Source organism: Equus quagga, unplaced genomic scaffold (assembly GCF_021613505.1).
Source record: "Equus quagga isolate Etosha38 unplaced genomic scaffold, UCLA_HA_Equagga_1.0 HiC_scaffold_4321_RagTag, whole genome shotgun sequence".
NCBI lineage: Eukaryota > Metazoa > Chordata > Mammalia > Perissodactyla > Equidae > Equus > Equus quagga.
This window is the reverse complement of record NW_025793771.1, coordinates 690-14364: the sequence shown is the minus strand read 5'-3', so window position 1 is coordinate 14364 and position 13675 is coordinate 690. Positions and strand designations below refer to the sequence as shown.

The following is a 13675-nucleotide window of genomic DNA, read 5'->3' as shown; positions in this document are numbered from 1 at the left end:
GTATTCATTTTTATGATGGATACATTGTATAAACTGATTTCATATATGAATTGTATAAATTACGTATGAATTTGCAGGAATCATGAGTATGAATTAAATACAAATGTGAATGAAATATGAATATAAAATTTGAATACAACTGAAGTAGAAATACATATTATATAATACGTAAGTTCATTTGTTGATGAATATGTTGTATGAGTTGTATTTGTATGTAGTACTGTATGTTTATATGATGAACACATATTCATTTAGATGATTTTTTAAATCTTTCAAACCTTAGAAAATGTAACAAGATATACACTGAAAGCTCTTTTTTATCACTTTATTTTCATAAGCTCAGTCATCTGTCTGTACACTTCCACTATTTTTCCAGTGTTTTTGTGCATTTTTAGGCATATGTAAAATTAGATGATTAATTTTTATCCTTTTTCTAAACAAAAGAAATATATGCACTGTTCTACATGTTTCTTACTTAAATATATGGTATAATGGATATCTTTTGATGTCAATACACAAGGGACCCAAAAAACATTTTTTCTAGGTGTAAGGTATTCCATAGAATGGAACTTCTTCTACTGAATAGAATAGAATAACCTTCCACTGAAGGAGATTTCAATTGATTGGCTTCTTTTGTTAGTATAAGCAGTGCTGAAATGAATGACTTTAAAGGGATATTAATTCACACATTTGTTCACAGACCTGTTGAATAGATCCCCAAAATGGAATTCCTTGATTGAAGAGTTTTGAATGCATTTGAATTTGACTTTAGGTTTTTGAATTTTGATAGCTATGTCAAACTGTGCTCTGTAGGCTTAGGTCAATTTATATTCCTACAAACACTATTTAGGTCAATTTCCTCAGTATCCTCACAATAAGGTGTATTGTCAAACTTTTGCATGTGCTTTTTCAATCTAATAGATGAAAATTGGTAACTCAGTGGTGTTTTAACATCTATCTTATTATCAAGATATCAAGATATCAAGTTTGACTATTTTATTCAAATAATCATTTCATATTGTCTTTGAATTATTTTATTAGGATAGTGATTATTTCTTGTTGATTTCTCAGAGCATTTTATGAATTAGAGAGCTCAGCTTTTTAATCACTAATATCAATTGCAGGTATTTTTCCCAGTTTGACATTTGTGCTATTGTTTCTTGCTTATTTATTTATTGCCACACAGAACATTTTTTAAAAGTTTTTTTAAAACGTATTCAAACCTATCAATCTTTTCCTTTAGTGTTTCTGAATTCCCAGTCGGGGTAGAAAGTTCTTTCCAGATTCTTTTCAGTTAGGCTCGACCTATGCTTGGGGGTGTTGAGTTGGGTACATTTAGGAGAAGCTGTAGCGGTATAGCCTCTTTCCCTCACTGTCCCTTAGAGCACCCAGGACTTTGTACAAGTCACTGGCACAGTGGGGCCCTGGGCATAAGAGCATGTCTTAGACTGCAGCTGCGGTGTACAAATACCTAAATCTTACAAACCAAGTATGGTTGGACTTGATGTATTGGGTAGACATGTAAATCACACTGGAAAGTTAAACAGCCGTAGGCTTCTCAGAGTAAACTGGGTAAGGACTTCCAGTGAGACATCACTCATTGGTACAGCAGAATCAAAATAAATGTACAAGAACAGTTGATGCTATAGAGAGAACGCTGGAACTTAAATCTACTAATACTTAATTTTCAAATGCGGTTTCAGTGGATAAGAAACTTACACACAAACTACATCCTCAAGATCCAAGAAAGGCAATTTTGATTCAAAGAACCATAATCATTGTGAAAGGGTTCAGTCTCAGAATTGTCTAGAAAAATTAGGTAAGTAGTTACCTACTCTTTGAAGATTTGGAGGAATTCACCTCTGAAACAATCTCAGCAGGCCTGATACATATGGAGGGATACCTCTTTCTCAACCTTCGCTATTTTTTCTATGAAAGACAGTTTAGATTCTCTCTGCCTCCCTGGGTCAATTTTAATAAATTATATTTTCTTAGAAAATTACCTATTTCATCCAGGTATTTGAATTAATTTACATATAGTTGAACAAATATTCTCATTTGATTATTTAATTATCAAATTTTTTATGGTTACTTTTCCATATCAATTATTATTTTAATTATTTGTTCATAAATAAAGCATGCATATAAGATTTGTGCAGTTTTAAAAAAACAACTATAAAGCAAGCACCCAATGTAACTGACATTCAGTTAGGAAATGAATCATCGCCATAACCTTAGAAAAGCCCCACTGACCTCTCTGCATCACAATTACCTTTCTCCCCATCCCCAATGACATAAGTACACTCCTGTTTCCACGATCTTTTCCTTATTTTCTGTTCTAGTTTTACCACCAATTAATGCAATATTAATTATATTGTCCAGTTTGTCTTTTTTTAAAAAAAAAATTTTGTCTGAATGGAATTATGCTATATACATTCTTCTGTGTCTTACTTTCTCCTTTACCATTATTTTTATGAGATACATTCATGTTGACGGGCATTGTTAAAGTTTATTCAATGACTCTACAGTATTCCATTGTATGAATACAATCACATTTTATCAATCTGTTCTTTGACTCATGGACATATGTTGTGTTTCCAGTTTTTCACTACAATGAATAGCAATGTCATAAATATTTTTAAGCATGTAACATGATGCACATATGTAAGGGTTTCCCTAAGTTATATTCCTAGGAATGAAAACTTTTCCTGGCTCTGAGATAATAACTAAGGTTTTGTAATGACATGGAATGATATGTTTATAAGGGAATTTTTCACGATTCCTCCTAGAAGCAGATTGAGCTGAAAGGAAAGAGTGATTAATATATCCAACAGTGTGGGCTCTGGGTGCAAAAGAAATGTGGGGTGATGAGGTGTAAGAACTAAAAGCTAAGATGATGAAAGGCTTTTCCTAAAACTTATATGTAAATACAAAGGACTTAGAATAGCCAAAATTCTTTTGGAAAACAACACACTTGTAGGTCTTACACTACATAATTTCAAAACTTACTATAAAATCATGAAAATAAAACAGCGGCTTTGGTGTAAGTATCACTGAAACAGAATTGAGATATAAAAATAACCCCTTGCATTTATGATCAATTGATTTTCAACAAAGGTACCAAGACAATTCAATAGAAGAAAGCCTAGTCTTTTTAACAAATAGGGCTGGGATAATTGGCTACCCATGGGCAGAAATAAACTTAGACTCTTATCTTATACCATATGCAAAATGAACTCAAAATGGATCGAAGACCTAAATGTAAGAGCTAAGGAACATAGGAGAAACATTGATTAGGCAAATATTTCTTACATATGACACTAAAAGCACATTTGTTAAAGAAAAAATGTGGAAAAAATGGACTTTATCAAAATTAAAAATTTAGCACTTCAAAAGGAAATGAAAAATTAAGGAAATGAAAAACAACTGACGGGCAGAAAATATTTAAAAATTATATATCTGATAAAAGACTTCCATCACAATATATAAAGAGTTTTTACAACTCAATAAGAAGACAAGCAACCCAGTTAAAAAGTGGGCAAAAATTTTTTGTTTTGCTTTCTTTTCTTTTCTTTATTGCAGTAACATTGGATTATAAAATTATATAACTTTCAAGTGTACCTTGTAATACATTTTTGATTCTGTGTAGATTACATCGTGTTCACCACCCAACGACTAATTACAATCCACCACCACACACATGTGCCTAATCACCCCTTTCTCCCTCTTCCCTCTCCACTTGCCCACTGGTAACCACCAATCCAATCTCTGTGGCTATATCTTTGTGTGTCATTGTTTTTATCTTCTACTTACGGCTGAGATCATATGGTATTTGACTTTCTCCCTCTGATTTATTTTGCTTACATAATACCCTCAAGGTCCATTTATGTTGTCACAAATGGCCAGATTTCATCATTTCTTATGTCTGAGTAGTATTCCGTTGTGTATATATACTACATCTTCTTTGTCCATTTGTCCCTTGATGGACACCCAGGTTCTTGGCTATTGTGAACAAGGTTGCAATGAACATGGAGGTGCATGTATCTTTATGCATTTGTGTTTTCAAGTTCTTTGGATAAATACCCAGCAGTCAAATAGCAGGATCATATGGTAGATCTATTCTTAATTTTCTGAGGAAACTCCATACTGTTTTCCATAGTGGCTGTACCAGTTTGCACTCCCACCAGCAGTGTACGAGGGTTCCCTTCTCTCCACATCCTCTCCAACACTTATTGTTTCCTGTTTTGTGAATTATGGTCATTCTGACCAGAGTGAGGTGATATATCATTGTAGTTTTGATTTGCATTTCCCTGATAGTTAATAATGTTGGACATTTTTCATGTATGTGCCTGTTGGCCATCTGTATATTTTCTTTGGAGAAATCTTTGTTCAGATATTTTAAAGGGCAAAAGTTTTGAATAGAAATTTTACCAAACAAGATATACTAACAGATAATATGCACAGGAAAAGATGCTAAGTATCATTAGTCATTAGGAAAATGCAAATTAAACCCACAATCAGGTGCCACTACACACCTATGAGAATGGCTATAATAAAAAAGAGTTAAAGTGTTGATGAGAAAGTGAAGAAAGTGGACCCTTCGCACATTGCTGGTGAGAATAGAAAATGGTACAGATTTGGTAAACAGCTTCATAGATATCATACAGCTCAACAATTTCACTGGTACGTGCAAAGAAATGAAAACGTATGTCTCACAATGACATGGAAATGATCCAAAGGTCCGTCAACTGGTGAATGAATAAACAAAATGTAGTATATCTATATGATGGAAGAATATTTGCTAGAAAAAGGAATAACTACTGGTAAATGCTACAACATGGATGAACCTCAAAAACATGCTCAATGAAGGGAGCTAGACACAAAATACTGCATATTATATGTTTCCATTTATATAAAATGTCCAGAAAAGGCAAACTTGAAAACAGGTCAGTGTTTGCTGGGGACTAGGTGATTGACTGCCAGTGGTCATCAGGAAGATGTTGGGGTGAAGGAAGTGTTCTAAAACTGGATTGTGGTGTGGTTGCACAACTCTATTAATTTACTAGAATTTATTGAATAGAACACTTACAGCTGGTGACTTTTATAGTAGTTAAGTTATATCTCAATAAAACTGTTAAAAATGGGTGTAAGGCATTCTTTTACATTTTGACATTTTAAATTCATTGGTTCTTTAGCTCTTTGGGATAGATGCAACCCTTTTGTTCATGTCTTTGAAAGCTTGTATCACTTGCTTGTTCCTCAGAGTATAAATGAAGGGATTCATTCCTGGGGCAACCGAAGCCATCAGTACTGACACGATCTTATTCATAGCGACCCCTTATTTTGCATGTGGTTTGGTATAAATGAAGACGCAGCTTCCATAAGTGATAGAAACCACAATTAGATGGGAAGAACATGTAGAAAAAGCTTTTTTCCTTTGCTGCACAGACGGAAATCTGAGAATGGTCCTGATGATGTGCGTGTAGGACATAATTACACACACCGAGGTGAACAAGAGGGTCAACACAGCCAGGACCAAGACAACCCGCTCTATGAACTCCGTGTCCAAGAAGGTGATCTTCAGGATGGGAGCAGCCTCACAGCCAAAGTGACCTATGATATTGGAGTCACAAAACTCGAGCCAAAGCCCATGGTGTACGATGGGAGAATGATAATCAGAGCCTATACGTAACTACCAGCAAGGAATTTGATGCAGACTCTGTTGTTCATGATGGTCAGGTAATGCAGGGGCTTGCAGATGGCCACGTAATGGTCATGGGACAGGGCCATCAAGAGAAAAAACTCAGTCACACCCAGAAAAATAAGAAAAAATAGCTGAGTGGCACAGGGATTATAGGTAACTGTATTGTCCCCATTGGCAAGGGTATACAGGTATCTGGGAATACAGACAGTGGTAAAAGAGCCTTCTAAAAAGGAGAAATTCCAGAGGAAGAAGCACATAGGAATGTTAAGGTGGGAATCTACAAAGGTGACACTGGTGATGGTCAGGTTCCCGATCACACTCAGCAGATGAGCGACAAACAAAAAGACCAAAAGCGGAATCTGGAGATTGGGTCATCTGTCAGTCCCCGCCGAGTGATGTTGTTGACGCTGTAATTTTTCATCACTGACCTCTGACTTCTGCATGTTATGTTGGTAAAAATAAGGTAGAAATTGGACATGAGTAGGGTGCAAATGGATTGAAAGTGGGAGTAGAGTGAGAATGCCGGGCAAGCCAATATCATTTTATTTGATAATGTGGTGGCATTGGTGGCTTGTGCTCCTCCAAGATTCATACAATGGCATGGCTGGAAGGCAGGTGTTAAACATTCTTATCATTATATTAATGATAAATATGTGGTACAAGGACTCTTGTAGAATAAACAATCGAAAACCCCAAAAACAAAACCTTGGAATGAACCTCTTTCAGATGATATCAGCCATGTAGAAAAATAAGACAAACACCATCATATGATGGCACCAGCAGGACAACATAACACGTTGGTTTGGGGCATGGACTCTGGAGCTTAATTATCTGGGCTCAAATTATGATTCATTCGGCACGTGATTTTAGGCAAATTATTAATCTTTGTGTCTCAATCTCTTCATATGTAAACTGTGGAGAATAATTGAACTTATTTCATAGGATTGTTAAAAGGAATAAATGAGTAATCCATTTAAACCACTTGGAAAATTGTCTGGCGTATAATAAGCATTATATAAGGATTTGCTAACGTTATTGTTGTTACTATTATATACAAAGTTTTAGAATTAATGCTGATAATCCTTCTAGTCATAAACACCATGAAACATTTTTCAGTGGAATGTAATTGGCTGCATTGTAGTGAAAGACATGACGATCCTAAGCCTTCTCCTATTAGTGTCCGCCTTTTCTGAGCTCCACGGCCAAACCTGCTCATTTAAACTAACTATTGCCTTTCTGCTCTCCAGTTTCAAAACTGGAGAAAACTAACAAAGCATCATCTACACAACAACCAGATGCTCTTTTAAACAAATACATAGAATGATGTCTTTTCCCTTCTTCAATCCCTTCAATGGCTTCCTTCTGAACTTGGAATGAAACTGAAATTCTCTACTTAAGCCTGCAGATTCCCACACGATCTGGCCGCTGCTGCTCTCTCCAACCTCAGCTTTGTCTACGCTTTCTCTCATTCAGCGTGTCCCATTTATAGGGACCTTTTTCAGTTCCTCCAGCTTCACGTATATCTATTCTTTGTAATTTTTTAGGTCTTTCTCATCATGATCTCCTTGGATAGGAGGTCCTGTATTCTCCAAAGCAAACCCTCTGTGAACCTGGGGTTTTCAGTCCTGCACTCTGCTTTCCTTCCAGCACTCCTTTACTCTTTGTAATTGCGTATTTTCTTTATAACTTGTTAACCTTTGTCCCCTTCCTAGACTGCAAGGCCCAGGAGGATGTGGATCATGTTTCTTGTGTTCACAGCTCTCAATGCGCTGCCTAGCAACATGTTTGACACTCAGTAGGAGTTAAATAAATATTTGTTAAGTAAATAATGGGACCAAGTATTTTATATGTGAAAACAAAGCAGCTGATTACACTTTAACCGAGACATCATTCACCCGTTTCCATTTAGTCATTTATCTCCAATGAGTTTTCTAAACTTGTTGAGACTATTTTTGGCGTCAGCAAGGTAAAAAGATCATTTTACCAGTAGTCCCCTGATTGATGCCAGGCCTGTTTGCCAGAGCCAAAGGGTAAACCAGACAATAAACTTTACGTTATTATCGATTCTTGTGGAGAACTGTTTTGTGGAAATTAGATGCTAGAGGATTGACTTGACTCCCATACCCATAATTCTCCTCTAGGACACTGATTGAGGCTGCTGGAAAGTTAATTCCCAGGTAAACAGGGCACAATTGCCTGGGTCATTTTGAAGATGGTGGTGCTGAAGGGTGGGGGTTTCGGAGTCAGTCAGGTCAGGGTGCAGCATTCTGCTTCCTTCAGTTTCATCACCCATAAGACACAGATATTAATATCATCTTCCTCACTGAATTGGGGAGAGGATTAAATAAGATTAAATACAAAGTCCTTAGCATAGTTTTACAGACAGTATCAGCACTAAGTAAAGGCTGAATATTTTTGCTGTTTCTTCTTTTTTCCTTGAACAGGAGTTGTTCCTGCCACAATGCTTGATGTCTTTCCCTGTTTGGTCAAGGAGTTTGGTTCCCTTTCTCCTCTTTTCCTCGCTGCAACCGTAGCTCTGTCCTTCATGTCTCATAAAGTTTCCTACTCACTCTTGATATTATGAAGACTTCTGGAATCTCACAAGAAGTACTTCCCTGGCAAGTCTATTCATCAATGGATCATGTACCGGCTGTATTACACTGTGTGTTCTCTTCATTCCAAGTCCACTTAGGGTTTGTCATTTGCTCTTCGCAATGTGTAGAATAGCACGCTGACAACATTTCTTAATTCATCCACCTCTCTTTGAACTTACTCCCCAACAGCACATAACCTCCAAATTCTCTTCTGGGGCTTGTCGTGGTGCCCTGACTTTTCAAAACCTTGTGCCAATTCAGAATGTATCCATTCAAACTACCCTACTAGCTTAGCCATCTCTTCCACACACTCTATTTGTGTTCTCCTCTCTCTTTCTTAAAAAAAAAAAAAAAAAAAACCTCAGCCTTGGTGGATGCTGGTCCTGTGTATATATAATTATTACCTATTACCTATAGATTATTAATAGATTGATACAATCTTAGATGCAGCTGATATGGTCGGCCATTTTGTTCAATCCCCCAATTTTGAGGTTAAAAACAGATAGTTGGAAGTTATTATTACATATATAATACTTATTATATATAGCTGGCTTATTAGCAGCAGTCTTGTTAGTGGCAGGAGAATGAATTTGCCTCCTGAATCCCAATTACATATTTTCTTTCCTATACAAATGTCAGAACAAAATTTCAGGAGTCTGTTTTTCTGATCTTCAGATTTTCTAACTCTTATGTGTTCTCTAACTCATTTGAGTGGTTAAGCTTTCATATAGTAAATTGCTCACTTACTAAATTTTCTGGAAGAATGGTAGAGACCGAGGGTCAGAAATAGCAATTTATTATATGAAAGTCTGACCACTTAAGTGAGTTTGTCTTATTATTCAGAAAATTGCTCCCATATGGCTTTCTTGTTACTGTGGAAATAGCAAATGGATCAATACTAAGATTCAAAAGCTGACAATAACTTTGAACTATTGATTCTGGACATATTTTGTTTTTAATTGAAAAGTACATTTCTTTTTTTTTTCTGCTGAGAACAATTCGTTCTGAGCTCACTTCTGTTGCCAGTCTTCCTCTCTGTTTTTTTTTCCTCCCCAAAACCCTGGTACATAGTTGCATATTCTTAGCTGTAAGTCCTTCTAGTTCTTCTATGTGAGCCACTGCCATAGCATGGCTACTGACAGACGAGTGGTGTGGTTCCACGCCCGGGAACTGAACCCGGGCTGCTGAAGCAGAGCACACTGAACTTCAACCACTAGGCCATCAGGGATGGCTCTGAAAAATACATTTCTGATGATGGAATTCAATCATATTCTTAATATTCTTAAATATTTCAAAGTAACGCCTTTTAGCTTGTTTACTTCACCCACGTATAAGCTTTTCATGATTGGGCAATAGAGAGGACATGGATAATTGACTTCCCCCTCTCTTGTTTCCCCTATTTTTTGAGTAGATAATCAATCTTTTATAGGATGCCACCTCGGCCTATCTGACCGTGTATCTGTCAATTAACTATCTGCACCTGAGTTAGGGCCAATAGAAGGCAGACAATGGCTCTTCAACACTCTATAATTAATCACATTATAGTTATTTAAACATTTCTCCATCTGTACTCACTGTCTCCGGGGCTCCTGATTTCTTCCATTATGTTGAACAGGATCCTCCCAGAAGACTCCAATTAGTTTCTGAAAGGATGGTTTTCACTTGGTTGTTGGAAAATATTTCCCACAGATAGCCTTGATGTGTATTTCCCCTGAGTGTAGGGAAAGTGGCTTTTCCCTTCCCAGTGAGGTATGGACTGTGTCCAGTCAAGCTGCATAGCCCCTCCCTTGGTTTTCAGACAGCATTACAGGGATGTGCAACCACCTCTGAGTCCTGTTACCTGCTAGCTGGTACTATCCCAGGTAACAGAGAGTCACTTGGGGACTGATCATAGGATGCTAAATGTTAAAGGCGAGAGGTCAAGTCTCTGGACCTCAACTATCTTTCCCTCCTGGCCTCTTAATTCCATCTCTTACTTTCATCCAGGCTTCCAGTGCCCTCATATAACACCTTGCCAAGTACTTTTTATCCTGGACTATGCTCTGGACCCTGAAAATCTTTTTACTTTTTCTCTGTCAGTATTTAATTTTTCTCTACATCCCAATCTCACCTGGATAAGAAATTAATGAACTCTTGCACAATAACATATAAATATCCTAATTTAACATATTCATTGACCACTGGCCTAATGTGTTTACACACGTAGGGACAAATGTGTTGTAAAATATGAAGCCCCTTCTATAAGGTCATATCCTCAGCCTGGAGATTCAGATGGTGTAGTGGAGAACCCTGGGGGGGACATTTTCATTCGACTGAGGAGAAAGAGCTTTATCAGAACTTTTCATAGATGGCTGTATCCTTTATAAATCATCTGTTTCTCTTCTTAACCCTTCTCCCTGCCGTGAATATTATTCAAAGGTCCTGTTCAAAGGCATGTTACATGTCATAAAACAAGGTGATATCTCAGAATTATCTGTTGATTCCTCTTCTGGAATATTGTCACTGTTATTTAGTACCCAGATTTGATTCTATTAGCTTCCAGATGGTGCGTGTATGTCAAAACTAACTTGATTATACTGCCCTCTCTGATGGTCCTTCATGGCTTCTAAGCGCACCCTAACCGCAAAGGTTCTTAGTGTAACTCAAAGGTGGGAAGGAATGGACGACTAGAAGCAAGTAAGTTAGACTTCACCACATTTTTTTGTATGTACCCCCACACTAGCACTTATAAAAATTCTGTGAGAAAGTTCTCCTCGGTAACTGATACCATTAATTCCCAGTCACTTTTCCTCTTAAGAAATTTTTGCTTTCCGTGCTGCCCAGGGAGGGGTCCATACGACATTGTTCTGGATTCCCGTTGTAACTTAAAAGGAAAGCTTTCACAATGTCCGGAGCCCTTGATGTCCTGCAAATGAAGGAGGAGGATGTCCTCAAATTCCTTGCAGCAGGAACCCGCTTAGGTGGCACCAACCTTGACTTCCAGATGGAACAGTACATCCACAAAAGGAAAAGTGATGGCATCTATATCATAAATTTGAAGAGGACCTGGGAGAAGCTTCTGCTGGCAGCTCGTGCCATTGTTGCCATTGAAAACCCAGCTGATGTCAGCGTCATCTCCTCCAGGAATACTGGCCAGCAAGCTGTGCTGAAGTTTGCTGCTGCCACTGGAGCCACTCCTATTGCTGACCACTTCACTCCCAGAACCTTCACTAACCAGATCCAGGCAGCCTTCTGGAACCAAGACTTCTGGTGATTACTGATCCCAGGGCTGACCACCAGCCTCTCACAGAGGCGTCTTATGTTAACCTGCCCACCATTGCTCTGTGTAACACAGACTCTCCTCTGCACTATGTGGACATTGCCATCCCATGCGACAATAAGGGAGCTCAGTCTGTGGGTCTGATGTGGTGGATGCTTGCCCGGAAAGTTCTACGCATGCGGGGTACCATCTCCTGTGAGCACCCATAGGAGGTCATACCTGGGATCTCCACTTCTACAGAGATCCTGAAGAGATTGAAAAGGAAGAGCAGGCTGCTGCTGAAAAGGCTGTGACCAAGGAGGAATTTCAGGGTGAATGGACTGCTCCTGCTCCTGAGTTCACTGCTACTCAACCTGAGGTTGCAGACTGATCTGAAGGCGTGCAGCTGCGCTCTGTGCTTATTCAGCAGTTCCCTACTGAAGACTGGAGTGCTCAGCCTGCCACTGAAGACTGGTCTGCAGCTCCCACTGCTCAGGCCACTGAGTGGGTAGGAACAACCACTGAGTGGTCTTAAGCTGCTCTTCCACAAACTCTTAAAATGGAAATAAGGTTGACAGAAAATAAGGTTGACTAAAAAAATAAAGAAAGAAATTTTTAAAAATCAAATCCCAAATATATTGTTCTACTCTATTAGTAGGGAAAATGTTCATATATTCTGGTTAACTCAGAAGATGGAAGACTATAGAAACTGACAGGAACTCCCTTAGTTTGGAAAATCGATAGTCTACTCTTTCTGAACATGAAGACAGGTCTCCCACTAAATTTTACATTTACAAGAAGAGCAACAGTTATATCCATTGAGTCTGAAACAAGTGTGGAGGGATCAACCTACCGAACAACCAGAAGATTCCCTTGGGAGCCCAGGTTCAAAAGTTGCTGATTGACCCACAGTGTAATGAACTTGAATGAACTCTTTCATATGAAAGCTTTAAACATATATCAGTGGGAAGAGTGTCTTTGGAGACAAGGAGCTGCAACAATAGGTCATGTGCAGAACAATAAGGGTCAGAAAACAAGTCAGGAGGCTTGACTCTCTCCACATGCGTAGGGATATTTCAGTTGAACCCTGGAGAGAAGCGGCTCAGAATTCCCCAAGGGAAGCCAGATTTGGATGAAGTCCTATCACCCTCTGGTGACCATTCTTCATATGAGACATCACAAATAATTCAGGGAATTTGTGTTCGGTTTTCTCACTTTTGACTTAAGCTTCAAGGTTAGAAGCCATTCGTGTTGGTCAAAGGGTGCAAAGTTGCAGTTATGTAGGATGAGTAAGTCTAGAGATCGAATGTACAGCGTGATGAACTGTAGTTAGTGATACTGTACTGAATACTGGAAATTTGCTAAGAGAGTAGATTTCAGATGCTCTCATCACACACACGAAAAAGGTCACTGTGAGAAAAAGATACGTTAATTCGTTTGACTGTAGTAATAGTTTCACTATGTATATGTGTATCAAATCATCATGTTATATACTTTAAATACATACAATTTTATTTTTTAAAATGTTAGTTGCTGTCCAACCCCCCAAAAAAGTTGATGCAAATAGTGCAGAATTGTAATTTATGCATAATATTTTTGTTTTTTCATTGACTTAATCAAATTTTACAGAATATTTTCTCCATTCAATGCGTTATTATATATTTGATAGGGGTAGGATAAATGTGGGAGTGTCTAACATTACATAAAACATAGTTGATGTTTAGCTAGGTAACTAGTATTGATTGAGCTCTTCTTTGACCTAATCCTGTGCTAAGTGCTTTATATATGTTGTCTCTTATAATCTTTATGACAACGCTTATGGGTGGGTTATATGACTGTCTCCATTTTATGAATGAAAAATCGAGTGGTTGAAAACTGAGAAGCTAGATGCTCAGGCCACATATTTGCAAAGAGGTAGAGTGTAGACTTGAACGCATGTTTGCATGATGACAAAGTCCCTGCTTTCTAATACACTACATTGTCTCCCTATGCTTCAAAGAACGAGGGTTTAAGGCCAAAGATCACCTGGTCTGATTAACTGTGGGCAGAGAGGGGGTCCTAGTCACTGACACTATTTCCCAGAACCCTAGAAGAAAGCTAGCCCAAAATAAATGTAAACTTTTTGATGACTTAAATGTA

The 13675-nt window shown here is 37.9% G+C and overlaps 1 protein-coding gene and 2 pseudogenes across 1 annotated transcript in view; 1 reads left to right on the top strand and 2 right to left on the bottom strand.

Moving 5' to 3' along the window:
* Window positions 1-5191: 5191 nt before the first annotated feature.
* On the bottom strand, window positions 5192-6125 carry LOC124232284 (olfactory receptor 6C2-like; annotated as a pseudogene).
* Window positions 6126-11150: 5025 nt separating this feature from the next.
* Window positions 11151-12087, top strand: LOC124232287 (40S ribosomal protein SA-like; annotated as a pseudogene).
* A 684-nt stretch (window positions 12088-12771) lies between these two features.
* Window positions 12772-13675, bottom strand: part of LOC124232286 (olfactory receptor 6C2-like) — a gene marked incomplete at its 5' end in the record, with an annotated part of 1585 nt that continues 681 nt past the window's right edge. Inside the window, one exon of the mRNA XM_046649245.1 lies at window positions 12772-12831. Coding sequence (XP_046505201.1) covers window positions 12772-12831 — 60 coding nt within the window. The remainder of the gene's footprint in view (window positions 12832-13675) is intronic.